Here is a 15,124-nt window from a genome sequence, read left to right as displayed (position 1 = left end):
AAAAATTCCAAACAGACTAAAAATAACAGATCTTCAAAAGTTTTAATTTTTTTCTAAACGTTAGAATTTAAAAGTTATGATTATCCAAATTGTCAATGTAGATAAACTTAGTGATAATCGCAACTGCAAATGAGAATCACTCGTAATAAATCAGTGAAGTACTATTGAAATCGTAAAAATATTCTTCAAAATTTTAAATTTATTTAAAAAGTAAACATTTCAGATTCAGATTTCATTGATACATCATAATGACTTCTTTCTAATTTATTTAATATGACTATTGTATGTATGCACCTAATTGATAAAGAAGAAACTGTATAAGGCGAACTAATTAAACAATTCTTCAATCAAATTAGGATCCCAATCACATTAAAGGAGAATTTTTAAACTCTCTTCAGATGGGGACCATTTTTATAAATTAGAAATTTCATTGGACTACCTTATTCTTATCCTTCTGAGATTTTAAGCTATACGCAGTTAATTTGAATCTTATTGTTTATCTCCCTCGGAAATCTTGAAGGACCACAAGGGATTGGCAGGACCACTAGTAGTCCGCGAACCGCATTTTGAGAAAGCTGTCTTAAAGTAATTCCATTTTACTTCAGCATTACCCAGCCCAGAAATTGCACTATTCATGGCATAATCCGTGGCATTGCAACATCCATCGTAAATTTAACTTAAGACTGGCTATCAGTCATTGCGATTAAAATCTATGGAACGAAATCGAAAATTGCTCAAACGGTATCAGAAGCACAATTTTTTAAGTCTATAGCGTGGAACAACTTCATCATATATTGTGAAAGTTTACTTTAGCAATTAAAAATGCCCCATTCTTCAGAATATTGTCAGAGGTTAACAATAAAACATTTTGAGATGGATGTAATGAGCATCCACGAAATTCAGCGTTTTGTAAACGTCTTCTGACATTCTTGTACAGGATGGGATAGATTTTGTTGCTCCTGTAAAATTTGGCTTTTGTCACATAGCCCCTGTTTATTTCTCCCAAGTCATTTTACACCTGAGGTCTTCCTTTTAGCCCCAAAATATCGCTTCTTTAGTTGCAATTTCTGCGGACAGAACGAAACGTGAGAGTAGATCCACTTTTTGTTAGTATTTCTTATTTTCTGTGACTTGAAGACTTAACCATCCTCCATTATGAAGACGATCGCCCTTTTCCTGATTCACAGCTATAAAAGAAACCATATTCTCATTTCAAATAATAAGCTTAAGACATAACTTCTGGTTACTCAGAATGCATTTAAGATAAATTTCAGAGAGAGTTCAGCACATTTTAATTAAAAGGTTTCTTGAAAATAATGCCATGAAATCACAAATTGCTGCAAAGAAACACAATGGGACAACTAGGATATCAGAGTTAATTCTGATAAATTCTCATTTTTTCCCATATGTCCTTAAGCTCAACCTTATAACTACTTCATGTTAATAATTAGAGTTACGCCGCAGATAGAATAGTCAAGAAATGGTTTGAAACTAGTCAAAAGGATCCATTTGATGTTTGCAAAAAATGATTTTACATAAATTGATTATATTGTTATCTACGAATGATATTTATTGAGACTGAGAATCGCATTAAATAAATAATTCCTCCACCATTACTACTGCGTTACAAAATCTGGTGACATATCCTTCCATACAAATTCTATTTGAAGACCGATGTCATAATTTGTACTTGAATTAATATGTGATCTTAGGAATATCTCTGGAACATTGTTTAAAAAATTGTGTTTTATTTTTATTTCAGCATTACAATGATAACACGATGTCTTTCCCTATTTAATTCTTAAGCGCATACATTTTCGATCATTTATCGGCACAGTATTTCAGAATAAACGCAGTTATTTTGTGTCTGCGATCCGTCGGCAGTGGCCGAATATCTGATCATTATTTTCGCCTAAACACATTCGTTAGAGAGACGAATTCATGCCACTCAATTTCCTACGTGCAATATTCGCTGCAATTCTGTTGAGGCATTTTTTTAAGACTTCAAAGTTAAATTTAAAAACATTTGAAGCTCTTAATTTTAGCTTAATAATTGGTAGAATAGTGTGACATAAACCTTTTACAAATGTGCCACCATTCGCTACGTTTAAGCAAACGAATAATGATCATCTTAAGACATCCCGCTCCGTATGGCATTTTGAACTTTCTCTTCATGTTCTTAGCCCTTCTTTGAACCAAGTTATGTATACTCTTTTATTCACGTAAATACTACGATCCACTCGCCTGACAATTTCATGGAAGAAACTTCCCTCTTGCCAATAATGTTACTCCGTCAGAAGTCGTTGATGGGATTACAATGTTGTTTTAGGCTACAGAGATATTTAGTTGCCACTAATTTTAAGTTGAAATTTCTTTCCATCCAAAGTGCACTTATACAAGAGTGAAAGATAATTTAAATAGTTTGATTTCTTATATCCATAGCTTCAGAATTTATGTATGATTAAATCTCAAATGCTAACCTTTGTTTTGCCTATTTTATATATCCTTAAAAGATTTATATACATTCCTTTAAGTGTGCGCTTTTTTTAAGAATAGTAATGTGCATATGTATACAACCATCTTACATCTGTAGTACAGTGGTGGCCAAAATTGTGGACACTTTTGGAAATTTTTATGTTTTTGAACTTTGTATGCTTATAGAAAACGTTACGTTTCACAAAATGCAAACTTGTATATATCATTTTAAAGAGAATTTATTACTGAATTTAATACAAAACACAAAATTCAATTATTTGCAATACAAAAAAAAGTTAAACGGTAATAGTTATCGATATACATTAGATAGTGATGATTGCAGTGTGTTGTCAGTACTTAGTAGGGTACCCTTTATTTTTGATTACAGCTTCACATCGACGTTTCATTGAGCTGACAAGAGTTTTAAGCTCTTGTCAGCTCAATGAAACATGATGCCAGGAAACAATTATATCCTCAATTAGTTCCCTTTTATTTGATGGGCGCCTCATTCGGACAAGAGTTTTCAAACGGTGCCACAAATTTTCGATAGGATTGAGGTCAGGACTGTTTCCTGGCCATGACAACAATTTAATGCTCTTTGTACGAAACCACTCTTTCGATATTTTGGCCGTGTGGCAAGGAGCAGAATCCTGCTGGAAAAAAAAGAAGCATTGTTAGGAAAGAGATCTCTGATGGAAGGTAGGAGTTTTGGTTCTAGAATAGTGTCAATGTATTTTCTGGCATTCAGTGTCCCATCGATGACATGAAGGCGACCATCTGCTGACATGCATGACCAAATCATAACACTAACTGGGTTCTTCACAGTTGCTTGAATGCAGTCAGGATGTAGCTCTTCTCCTATTCTACGTCTTACATATTTTCGCCCATCACTACCGAATAACGATATCTTAGTTTCATCACTCCATATAACTTGTGACCACTGATCATCTGTCCAATTAAAGTGTTCCTTTGCCCAATGTAGTCTTTGTTTTCGTTGCTGAAAATTAAGATAAGGCTTTTTTCTTGAAATTCTACCTCCCAGTCCAACATCTGTTAATCTTCTCCTGATTGTTCTTGAACTGACAGAAACACCAGCATCATTCAGATCACTTCTGATGGCCGCTGATGACATTTTTCTATCTTGGAGACATAGTAGTTTTATTCTTCTGTCCTCCATAGATGTGGTGCACCTTTTCCGGCCTTTTCCTTCTTTGTTTTTTATTGAATTTGTCTCCTGTTATCGTAAACAAAACTTTCGGACTTCAGATGTAGTCACTGAACCACCCGCCTGTCTTGCAATTTCAGCATAGGAAAGACCACTTTCTCGTAACACAATAATATTACATCTTTTTCTAGGTGTCCAATCTACTCTTTTATTTGATGTCATTACTTCTTGACTAAATATTAAAAATCTTTACAAAATTTCCTACTTGTAATTGCAGTGTATAAGAAACAGGTCCTCCTTCTACAGAACAAAGCTAACTAATGAATTGTTTCAAGTGTAAACATGATGTCAGCTTCTACTGGCAGTTACTAACATTTGATTGGTTCTCAGAACAAGAACAGTGATTGGTAAGGAAAGCTAGACATTACAAACCACTTCATAACTGTGTTTTTTATTTATATTAAAGTACATATAACTTTTTTTGTATTGCAAATAATTGGATTTTGTGTTTTGTATTGAATTCAGTAATAAATTCTCTTTAAAATGATATATACAAGTTTGCATTTTGCGAAACGTAACATTTTCTATAAGCATACAAAGTTCAAAAACATAAAAATTTCCAAAAGTGTCCACAATTTTGGCCACCACTGTATTTTATTCAATTTTATGCATTTCTGGCGGCAAATACTTCAGATGCATGCTCATGAACATTACTGCTTGACTTGAATAAATTCATAATTTGTGTCCAGGAATGATGAAATTAATTTATTTTCCAAGTTTTGAAATACATCTTTTACCTCATTTGCAACTTTCATAGTTTATGCATATAAATAATTTTCGGTTTTATCTGGTAAGATAAGCTATATCTACCACCGCTGTGAATTTAAACTTGCAGAATGAAATGTAGACAGACATGGCATTTCGGGAACATATGTTTCTGAATATATTAATTCCATGCCAGTAGGCTTGCGTTACTCGTGCATAGATTATTCCAGTTTAGTCTACACATTGTGACATAATAGAGGTTAAACATAAATTACAGCTCAGCGACATTATATTTGCATCGCGACAATGCTCTTTCCACATGTTAAGCATGTAATCAGTAAAAAAACATTAGAAATAAAATAACATACTGCTTTTATTTCATTTTCGTTTAAGACACAAAAGCTGGAGCTTTATATGTGTTGTAATATATTCTTATAAAAATAAAATATTAGCAAAAACAGTTAATTTAATCTTATCATTTAAAATAATGTATGTTACGTTCGTTTCCAAACTAGTTTGCGCGCATATAAACATTAAAAAATTTAATTTAATGAATATTCAATTCATCAGCATGCTATTATTTTACTTTTAATTAGTGCAGAATGTTTTCCAAAAAATGAGTAACCGCAAGAAAATCTAAAAGCAAGAGCAATAGGAAACTTTGAGCATATAATTCTTTAATTAGTGGTTAGAAATCTCAAAAATATGAAATAAAGTAAGTTGAAATTAAATTTTGCATTTCTAATCTTTTTAGGTTGTCTTTAATGCGGCGTTTCCTTTTGATTATAAGATTACTCTATATATCTTAAATTACGCAAGTGGCATTCCATCTGTGACCCAATGATGTAAGAAGGTATTTCTTCCTGCTTATGGCGTGCACTCATGGTAAAACTGGAAACACGTCCGGCTGATAATCCAAAGTTCTAGAATTTGAATTGTAAACGTATCATTGATTTTTCCTATTTCTTTTCTTTAACAAACTGAATAAAACTGGTGCTTAATCTAAAATATGGTGGACGATAATTCCGTACAACAGGATTCGGCGAATCCCGCCTCCCTCGTCACCTCTTAACTGGGAAAGAATGTAAGGTATCCTTTCCGTAATTCCAGCGTGTCTTCCTGGTTTAGTTAAAACCATGTCCAGTTAGCAGTCGGTATGTCCACAGTTCGAAGCCCGATTTTTCTTTTTTTTTTCTGGTTCAAAAGTTCCAATGACTCTGCAGCGAATATAAAAAATTCAGCAGTACACTTCGCTAGAAGACATATCTCTAGAAGTCTTGTTTAGAATCAAGGCGGTGTATGAATCTCAGAGTGAAGTATGATCTAGTAAATATACTGATAATTTATTTGTCATTTTTGGTTTAATTTATTTCCAAATAATATGTTATACTCAGATGCATGTCTTGTATTCTAATCTCAGTTGTTGCCTGGAGTTTACACATTTACGTAGTTGAAATATTGTGTGAAAACGTTTTTCCCGATTGCGCTAAATGTAATAGATTCAACTAATTAGATTGGGTGAGTTAAAATTAAATCCTCGATCAGTGCCATGTTTAATACAAAGTATGTTTTGAGATATTGATCAGAATTTAAGAAAACGAAAATCTTTAAGTTTCCAGATTCTATATTACGCCCAAACGTGTGTTACCTTTATTTATTAAATATCATGTTCTTCGCACGTCAACCACGTAAAATTAAATTCAACAGCAATATCACAAAATATTTAAAAACAGCCAAACAACATATCTTTAGAATTTCTGACACGCAGTCTCGCGTACTGGATATAAAAATGTTGTTTGCCGTACAGTGTTGCCAATGCTTGCTTTGAAATCGCTGAGTTTGTGAATAAAAAATTCGTTAAAGATTTACAAAATTTCAAATAGAAGCAAAATAAAACAAATTAAAAATTCGGGCTTCCAAGTGAACATATTGGCTTGGAAAATTACGCTACTCAAAATTCGATGGCTCTAGGTACAATTGTTTCTTCACAATACGAGAAACATTCATGCATGTTCATGGACATTCTTCATTATTTAGTTTCTTCAAATGTAACACAGGGTGATAGTATTTGGTGGCAGCATTTGAAAAGTGAATCAACGCAGAAAGTGAAACGACGCAAAATGCCGTTTTGAGACTAATAGCCCTTTGGGACTAACACCCCTTTATGCTAAAAATGTTCATATCCCTTAGTATAATGCCAAAAAATTACGCATTAATTACCATTTCTTTCATTCATTTTAAGATATTCATTAAGCTTGATATTAAACAGATCGAAAGAAATTATTCTTTTTATATTAAAATCAAATGATAAATTTTACTCACCTGCCTATGAGAAGAAACTCTCCTGTGGCATTTAGCCTCCTCATTGCCTTAAGAAGCCCTCTAACAGTCATACCCTCACAGAAGCACACCACTACTTTTGCATTGGGGTACTTCTGAAGATTACGAATGATCTGGTCGAAATAGTAGTCCTCCGCGTGGCTCAGGATGGAATCACTTGCCGCTATGCAGATTCCTGCTTCATGAGCCAACTTCACAAAGGCGTCCATACCGCTGCCACCATAGTTTCCTGAAATACAAATGTTAAATGAAGTAGCTTTTATCAATACATAAATCAATTTTATGAAACTGCGTGGTGAAGAAAAAAAATCACACAAATTCCTATTTTTAGAGGAGGTATTTTATGTAAAAGATGAGGTATTAAATTTCAGTTATAGGTATTACATTTATTAGGAAATAACATCATTCGATTTAGCAGTATAGTAGCGGATAACAAAATGACCTATTAATTTAGATAGGTAATTATTTAATTAAGAAAAAAGAAGCTTCAGTACTAACAATCTGTCACTGAGCAAACACATCTGAGTATGTAAGATGCTTTTTCTCAGAATCTGATATGGTCACTATTTTTCATATATTTTGACATGATTTATCTTTAGGTAGACAAAGGATACGTTAATATTAAAAGCCATGTTAGTAGCACTTAGTAGTCATTTAATGGTTTCCTGTGACAGTTTCCTGTAGTCATTTAAAGAGTTTATTTAATTCTAGTAATTCTCAAAATTGAACTTTCATATAAAGTTACCATCAATAAAAATCCTATTTTGTAAATCTTTCATTTTTATATTGTTCAATACAGTTTTTAAAAATAATTTCTTTTAGCGTTTTTTTAAATATTCGCATACTTTAAGATCTTAATGGTCCGTTGTTGTTTCTGTTTTAGATTTCCATGCTTATTTAGGTCTTGAGGTATGTATTATCCTCATTATTTTTAACCTAAGATGATATTCACGTTATTTCGTTGTACAGTTGAGGGGAATATTTCTCTTTGTTTACGGTAATTTCCATTGTCCTGAAGTTTGAAATTTTCTTAATTTTATTACATCTATTTTAAGCTCTAGATTAAAACTCAATGTAATGAACAAAATTAACAGAAATATTTTACATATCTTATACTAATTTGTGATATCTTCTCTTTACCGAATATTTTATTAATTTTAATAAATTTTAATAGTTTTAAAATTTAATAAATTAAATGTAATACATTTTACTACTAACACATTTCTAAACTTGTCTTAGAGAGGAATATTTTACTAAGGAATTTGAATTTTTTCTCAGGAGTGGGTTATATGAAAGCCAAAAGAAACCTTAAGAGATTATAAAAAGTTAAAATAAAAATTCATTGTTAATAAGACTATTTTTCTAGAATATTTTGGAGAGAAGACGAATAGTGAAATTTAGAATATCCTTTATTTAAAAAAAAATTATTTACAAACAATAGTAACACCCGAGGTGCAATTTTGTGCCAGTATCACTCTTTTCAAATCAAAAGCATATTGTAGATATAAATACAGTAAAGGTAAAGGTAAAAATATGGGGACACCAGCGATGTACCATAGGTCAACTGGTAATGCCTTCCCATACTAACTCTTTGAAAAAAAAGGGGGGTTAATTGCAAGTTTTATAAGAATTTGCATAGACTGAAGCTTTTCAAAAAGTCTAGAGTTTGCGTATTATGGTACATCGTGCAATTCCACACTACGCCCCACATCCAGTATTTATTAAAAATAATGGTGTAAGGCATAAGTAGATTACAAAATAGTCAGAATACGATTTGAGATTCACAAGATAAATAGAACATCTGATTTGGCGCAACGAAAATAGGAGATAAACATAATTAATAAACAAATAAACATAATGACATAATTATAATAAGTACTGGCAACACAATGTTAAAATGAATTGTTATAATAATGCTAAAGAGGTGGGTATCCATGGGTTATTTCAAATATATTGGTTTATTGCAGTTTATAAAGTTCACGAGCGGAGCCATTTTGTCCATAATCACAGCATGTAAAAGTTCACTAAGTTTAAGTGGAATTACACTTGACACAGATCTAGGCCGTAGGAAGAGAGTCGCTGCATAATAAATAAATACAGTAGTTGGCCAACATTGTGTTACAGAATCGCTAATAGAATCAATATTGTTGTAAATTTCTGTAAATACTATTTAAATTCTACTGGCGCTTATAACGTTCCTTATCATTCATGGGCGCTTAATATCCTACTGTCAAATGCTTGATTTTCGGGCCATAACGTATATTCCTTAACGCTTGTAAATTATTCTTACTTTTGCATCGCATCACTTTTAAAGTAACATTTATATCGTTTATAATTGATCCTCACGTTTGTGTCGAATCACGTTTTACAGTTTACAGCTTATTTTTATGACTTGTAACTCATTTTAAAGAATTTTTGAGCTGGTAACGTATATTATTTATGACGCTCATAATGCATATAATGCATAACGTTTATAAAATATACTTACGTTTTCGTCGAAACACTTTTACAGAGTATAGCTTTTGAAATAACGATCGACACTTATAACACTTACTACTCACAACGCTCAATTTTACGTGGATCACTTTTGCAGTGTATCATGTTCCGAATAACAATTATAAGACATATAACGCTTATAACAGTTATTACATATCCTCACATTTGCATCAATCTCTTTGGCGGTGTATCGTTTTTCAAGTAACAGCTATAACGCATATAACGCTTAAAACTTATCTTCACTTTTGTATCGAATCAGTTTTGCGATGTATCACTTTTCAAATAGTGCACGAATGTTTATAATACTCAAAAGTACCACGTTGTCGAATGACTGCTTCTCGGACTATAATGGCAGATACAGGAATTGACTACATTTCATATATATCACAAAGTTTTCCGAATTCTCATAATTTTTACAAACCTACATTTCACTCTATTTTCGCATATATAAAATTCAGTGCACGGAAAGTTACATGTTTAATTCATGTTTTATGACAAGTCTTTTAAATGCAGAAATATGTATTCATTTTGCTGTGCAAGTTAAATGAAATTATTACTATATCAATTTGATATTCATTAAATTTTGTACAAGACTTCATTTCAGAAACACTAAGTTAATATAATGTACACGGCAGTAATCAAATCAGAATGATTAATACGATCCATTATTTTTTTCCAAATACGAAATGTATTAAGCATGACGCATTAATGGCATTTACAGATGGAATAAAATTAAAAAGCTTATAAAAGTGAGAAGAAAATTTCTAATTTCATTGTCGAAAGAGGGATGTGGCATATTGCGGCAGAGGTGAAACAACTCTTTGATGCCTGTCAACGGAAAATTGCTGATGAATTATAGCAAACTACAAACACCTAAATACGTACTGTTAATGGTATAAGGTATTTCTCCCGCCTTCTTAGCGTGCCTTCGTGGTGTGGTGGTCTGCACAATGGGCGCATATTCCAGAGGTCCGTGGTTCGATTCCCGGCGAAAGAGTGGTTCATTTTTAATTACTCCTGCTACCAAAATACCTAATATCTATACAGTCGCGCCCGAAGTAAAAAAGTGGTAGATGGTGATTCTCCACACCCAAGTTTTCGTTTCATATTTTCACGAGTTGTGTGAATTTATTTTGTTTTTAGATGTTTTTATACTTAAGTGTCCATATATAAATAATTATATCATGTATTTGATTTAATATGAAGACTTAGGTTTCTTAAATAATGCATATTTGTTCGATAAAAACATACTTTTATTTTTAATTTTCTCAAAACTATGATTTTACTCACTGCGCGCAGCATTTCTAACGGCTAGTTTAAAGTGCACCAAATTTTATATGGATGTTTATATGCTAGATATGCTTAATATGACGAACCAAAATGGTTCTTATATAAAAACGTTTAAAATTCTAGCTAATTTATGCCAAAACAATTTGATAAAAATTTAAATTTTGTTTTTAAAACTTATTTTTGTAGGGAAGGATAATTTTAAAGATACATTATTTTTCTATCATATGAAAAAAATTGGGTTCCTCTAATGCTTTATATAGTTGCGATGCTGCGAGCAGTGAATTTCAAAATATTGGCTATAAAAAAAGGGCTGTACATTAAAATATTTATTTAAAAGTTTTACTAATCCACATAACTTATTATTTAGTAATCTTCAACAAATAACTAAGGGTACCAATATGTGTTAGAAATTTCATTTTTATGGAGCCGTTAGTTTTGGAGGTACATCACTTGTAAATTCAGTACTTGTCACTTGTGTAATTTTTTTGACATATTTTACCATTCAGAAGGTACCCATCCCTTAAAATGTTTCTACGTTAAGTCTCAATATCTGACGCTATTTGTGTCGTATATCATTTCGCCCGGTATGGCTCAGTAGGAGCTAAACGTAGCTTTAAGTATTATTATGTTATCAAAATGAGTATCTACTATTTGCATGTAAAACAGGTAGCTTAAAACCATCACGAAAGGAAAGAAAATGATGTGACGATAATCGATTAATTAATATCAACTGCATAGCATCCTAATTTTATTTTCTAACTGTACACTGCAAGTCTTTTGTAACGGGCAAGTGGGCTCTTTAATAACATTTTTGTAATAGGATTTTGTTAACATTTCGGTCCTTCGAACTGACATTTCTTAAGCAGAAGTTCCAATGTTATTTACAATTGACAATAATCGTAGCTGTGTACATTCATTTAACGCCTTATCATAAAATTAACGGAAATAAATGAAATCAAAATTTTAATTAGTACAAAGCCGACGAAGGCTGCTAGGCTTTGAAACTCTCTCGAATTCTGCTTAATGAGAAAATATATCTGTATCGGTTGATATTTATCTTTTATAATATTATTAACTGCACCACAGAAGAAACAATAAGATCTGTTTACAGAATATTTAATTTAGCTTTCTAGCAGCTTTAAATAAAATATTTTACTCAATTTTAATAAAGACCTGGAGAAACTAAACTAAAACTAATTTAAATATTGTTGGGGTTTAATAATATTATATATCCTTGGATATATAATATTAAACCCCAACAATATTTTGTTGGATACTCATACAGTTTATTAGAGCGCAGTTGGTATACATTACATATATCGGATTGCATTTCGTAAGTTTTTTCTTAGGTCAGAATCATTTTTCAAAACCAATTTCATCACACGACGTAGAGAGTTTTAGAAGACTTTAAGGAGACAGCAATCTAAAAACGTTTTCTCTAATTTGTAAAATTATGAATTTACTTTCACTAAAAATGAAGACAAAGTAATGAAACTAATATTTCTAATATCACTATAGCTATAATTTTTTCTCCTTCCAAATTTTATCGATTTGACAGTCGTCCATATGAATAAAAAATCTATCATAAGCTATGTTTGATTGCAGGAAAGTTTTTATCGCACCCGATATCATAATCGACTACTTTTTTTTCTGTCTGGGAAATTCAGAGAAAGACCATCGCGCTTCGAAAATAATCTTCTTCGATATGAGTTTGGAAATTGGTATTTTTATAACCGTGAAGTTTTATTAATGAAGTTCGCTCCAGCTTTTAAATGAGGTATTTGATTTCAGAACATGGAAGGTAGTCTACGTGTTTCCGTTGACTTTCCGCTTAATGAAGTGTTCGTGTTTGCAAGAGATGGGAATAAATTTCGAAGATTTGATGCATACGTTACGATGAAACTACAGATACTTCTAATCTATTTTCGTAAACTAACTACTACGAGTTCTTGTGAGGCGAAATATGGATTAGCATATATAATATACAATGATATATTAAATGTTAAATATATCATTTGCAGTCTGATTTGTATTTATTAAAATTTACCTATAAACATCCGTGTATCGAGATTACGGGACATAATTAACGTTTCCTGGAACTTTTCTATACGCTATCAATTGCATATCAAACTGCATAGCTTATAAAACAAATTTACAGCAGCTTCAGTTTATCTGGAAATGGAGACATCAATAAAAATTTATAAGAATTACACTCGATACAGTGAATGAGTTTGCTCTCTATTAATAAATTTGTCACCTGCAATTTTAAGGAGATTTATAAAAATACAAGCAAAAAATTAAGTTTTCAACGAAGATATTTAAACTCGGTCCTTCGAACTGACATTTCTTAAGCAGAAGTTCCAATGTTATTTACAATTGACAATAATCGTAGCTGTGTACATTCATTTAACGCCTTATCATAAAATTAACGGAAATAAATGAAATCAAAATTTTAATTAGTACAAAGCCGACGAAGGCTGCTAGGCTTTGAAACTCTCTCGAATTCTGCTTAATGAGAAAATATATCTGTATCGGTTGATATTTATCTTTTATAATATTATTAACTGCACCACAGAAGAAACAATAAGATCTGTTTACAGAATATTTAATTTAGCTTTCTAGCAGCTTTAAATAAAATATTTTACTCAATTTTAATAAAGACCTGGAGAAACTAAACTAAAACTAATTTAAATATTGTTGGGGTTTAATAATATTATATATCCTTGGATATATAATATTAAACCCCAACAATATTTTGTTGGATACTCATACAGTTTATTAGAGCGCAGTTGGTATACATTACATATATCGGATTGCATTTCGTAAGTTTTTTCTTAGGTCAGAATCATTTTTCAAAACCAATTTCATCACACGACGTAGAGAGTTTTAGAAGACTTTAAGGAGACAGCAATCTAAAAACGTTTTCTCTAATTTGTAAAATTATGAATTTACTTTCACTAAAAATGAAGACAAAGTAATGAAACTAATATTTCTAATATCACTATAGCTATAATTTTTTCTCCTTCCAAATTTTATCGATTTGACAGTCGTCCATATGCATAAAAAATCTATCATAAGCTATGTTTGATTGCAGGAAAGTTTTTATCGCACCCGATATCATAATCGACTACTTTTTTTTCTGTCTGGGAAATTCAGAGAAAGACCATCGCGCTTCGAAAATAATCTTCTTCGATATGAGTTTGGAAATTGGTATTTTTATAACCGTGAAGTTTTATTAATGAAGTTCGCTCCAGCTTTTAAATGAGGTATTTGATTTCAGAACATGGAAGGTAGTCTACGTGTTTCCGTTGACTTTCCGCTTAATGAAGTGTTCGTGTTTGCAAGAGATGGGAATAAATTTCGAAGATTTGATGCATACGTTACGATGAAACTACAGATACTTCTAATCTATTTTCGTAAACTAACTACTACGAGTTCTTGTGAGGCGAAATATGGATTAACATATATAATATACAATGATATATTAAATGTTAAATATATCATTTGCAGTCTGATTTGTATTTATTAAAATTTACCTATAAACATCCGTGTATCGAGATTACGGGACATAATTAACATTTCCTGGAACTTTTCTATACGCTATCAATTGCATATCAAACTGCATAGCTTATAAAACAAATTTACAGCAGCTTCAGTTTATCTGGAAATGGAGACATCAATAAAAATTTATAAGAATTACACTTGATACAGTGAATGAGTTTGCTCTCTATTAATAAATTTGTCACCTGCAATTTTAAGGAGATTTATAAAAATACAAGCAAAAAATTCAGTTTTCAACGAAGATGTTTAAACTCTATCAAATTAAATGCAATGTTTGATAAAATCTAAAAAATAAATTTGATTTTAGTGAACTGACTTAGATACAGAAATTTTCTAGTAAGCCAATTCATTTATTATTTAACTAAATTTAACGTCTTTCGTTTAGTAATTTTTGTATATAGTTTGTCTTTGAAATAAGTTTATTCGAACCTGGTTTGTAAATGATCTAAAAGTTGTTAAGCTTAGTAAGTTTTGAAACACCATAAAATTTACGGTCTATTCTTAAAGAGATTATCGCCATCTTAATGCAAACTTCAAGAAATATTTTCTGTTTCATGTACAACGCTTACCCGCATCTGGCTTTACTGTTAAAGTTGATTTGTACCATTTGATTTTAGTGTAATCAGCAAGGGCACAGTTTTCTACTTCGTCTTTTAAGATGCTACGAAAATGATACTATATTCTTTTCATATTAGTTTCTGTTGCACAGTAGTCGCAGACATTCAGCTTCTACTTACTACTAAGTTGAGTTGTAGTACTCGCTCATAAATTGAAATTATGTCTATTAATTGATAAATTTCCTTAAAGTGAACAAGTTCTTTAATAAGTATTGATCAATTTTCTTAAATTGTTTTCAAAATGCGAAAAGTTACATAATTGACAACGCCAAAGAAATCTGGCGTTATTAAACAATTTGAGCTAGTTAAAGCCGGTCGAAAGTACCCAAGAGTTGAGAATCATCCAGCTCTCATATTGACCTTTATCTAACCAAAACAATCTTTCGAAACATTTTTGACTAGCAATTAAATATGC

General features: G+C 31.4%; 1 protein-coding gene across 3 annotated transcripts in view; it reads right to left on the bottom strand.

Annotated features, from left to right (window-relative positions):
• LOC118181916 (metabotropic glutamate receptor 1-like) overlaps positions 1-15,124 on the bottom strand; it is a 574,264-nt gene that overhangs the window by 127,583 nt on the left and 431,557 nt on the right. For all 3 annotated transcript variants that reach the window (XM_085815122.1, XM_085815124.1, XM_035351151.2), the window contains one exon: positions 6,728-6,974. In XM_085815122.1, the coding sequence (XP_085671248.1) occupies positions 6,728-6,974 (247 nt within the window). The remainder of the gene's footprint in view (positions 1-6,727; positions 6,975-15,124) is intronic.

Source organism: Stegodyphus dumicola, chromosome 1 (genome assembly GCF_044657685.1).
Source record: "Stegodyphus dumicola isolate Sdum_Otavi_A_Nest chromosome 1, ASM4465768v1".
NCBI classification, from domain to species: Eukaryota; Metazoa; Arthropoda; class Arachnida; order Araneae; family Eresidae; genus Stegodyphus; species Stegodyphus dumicola.
The sequence above is the reverse complement of the archived record's forward strand: the minus strand, read 5'-3'. Positions and strand labels throughout refer to the sequence as shown.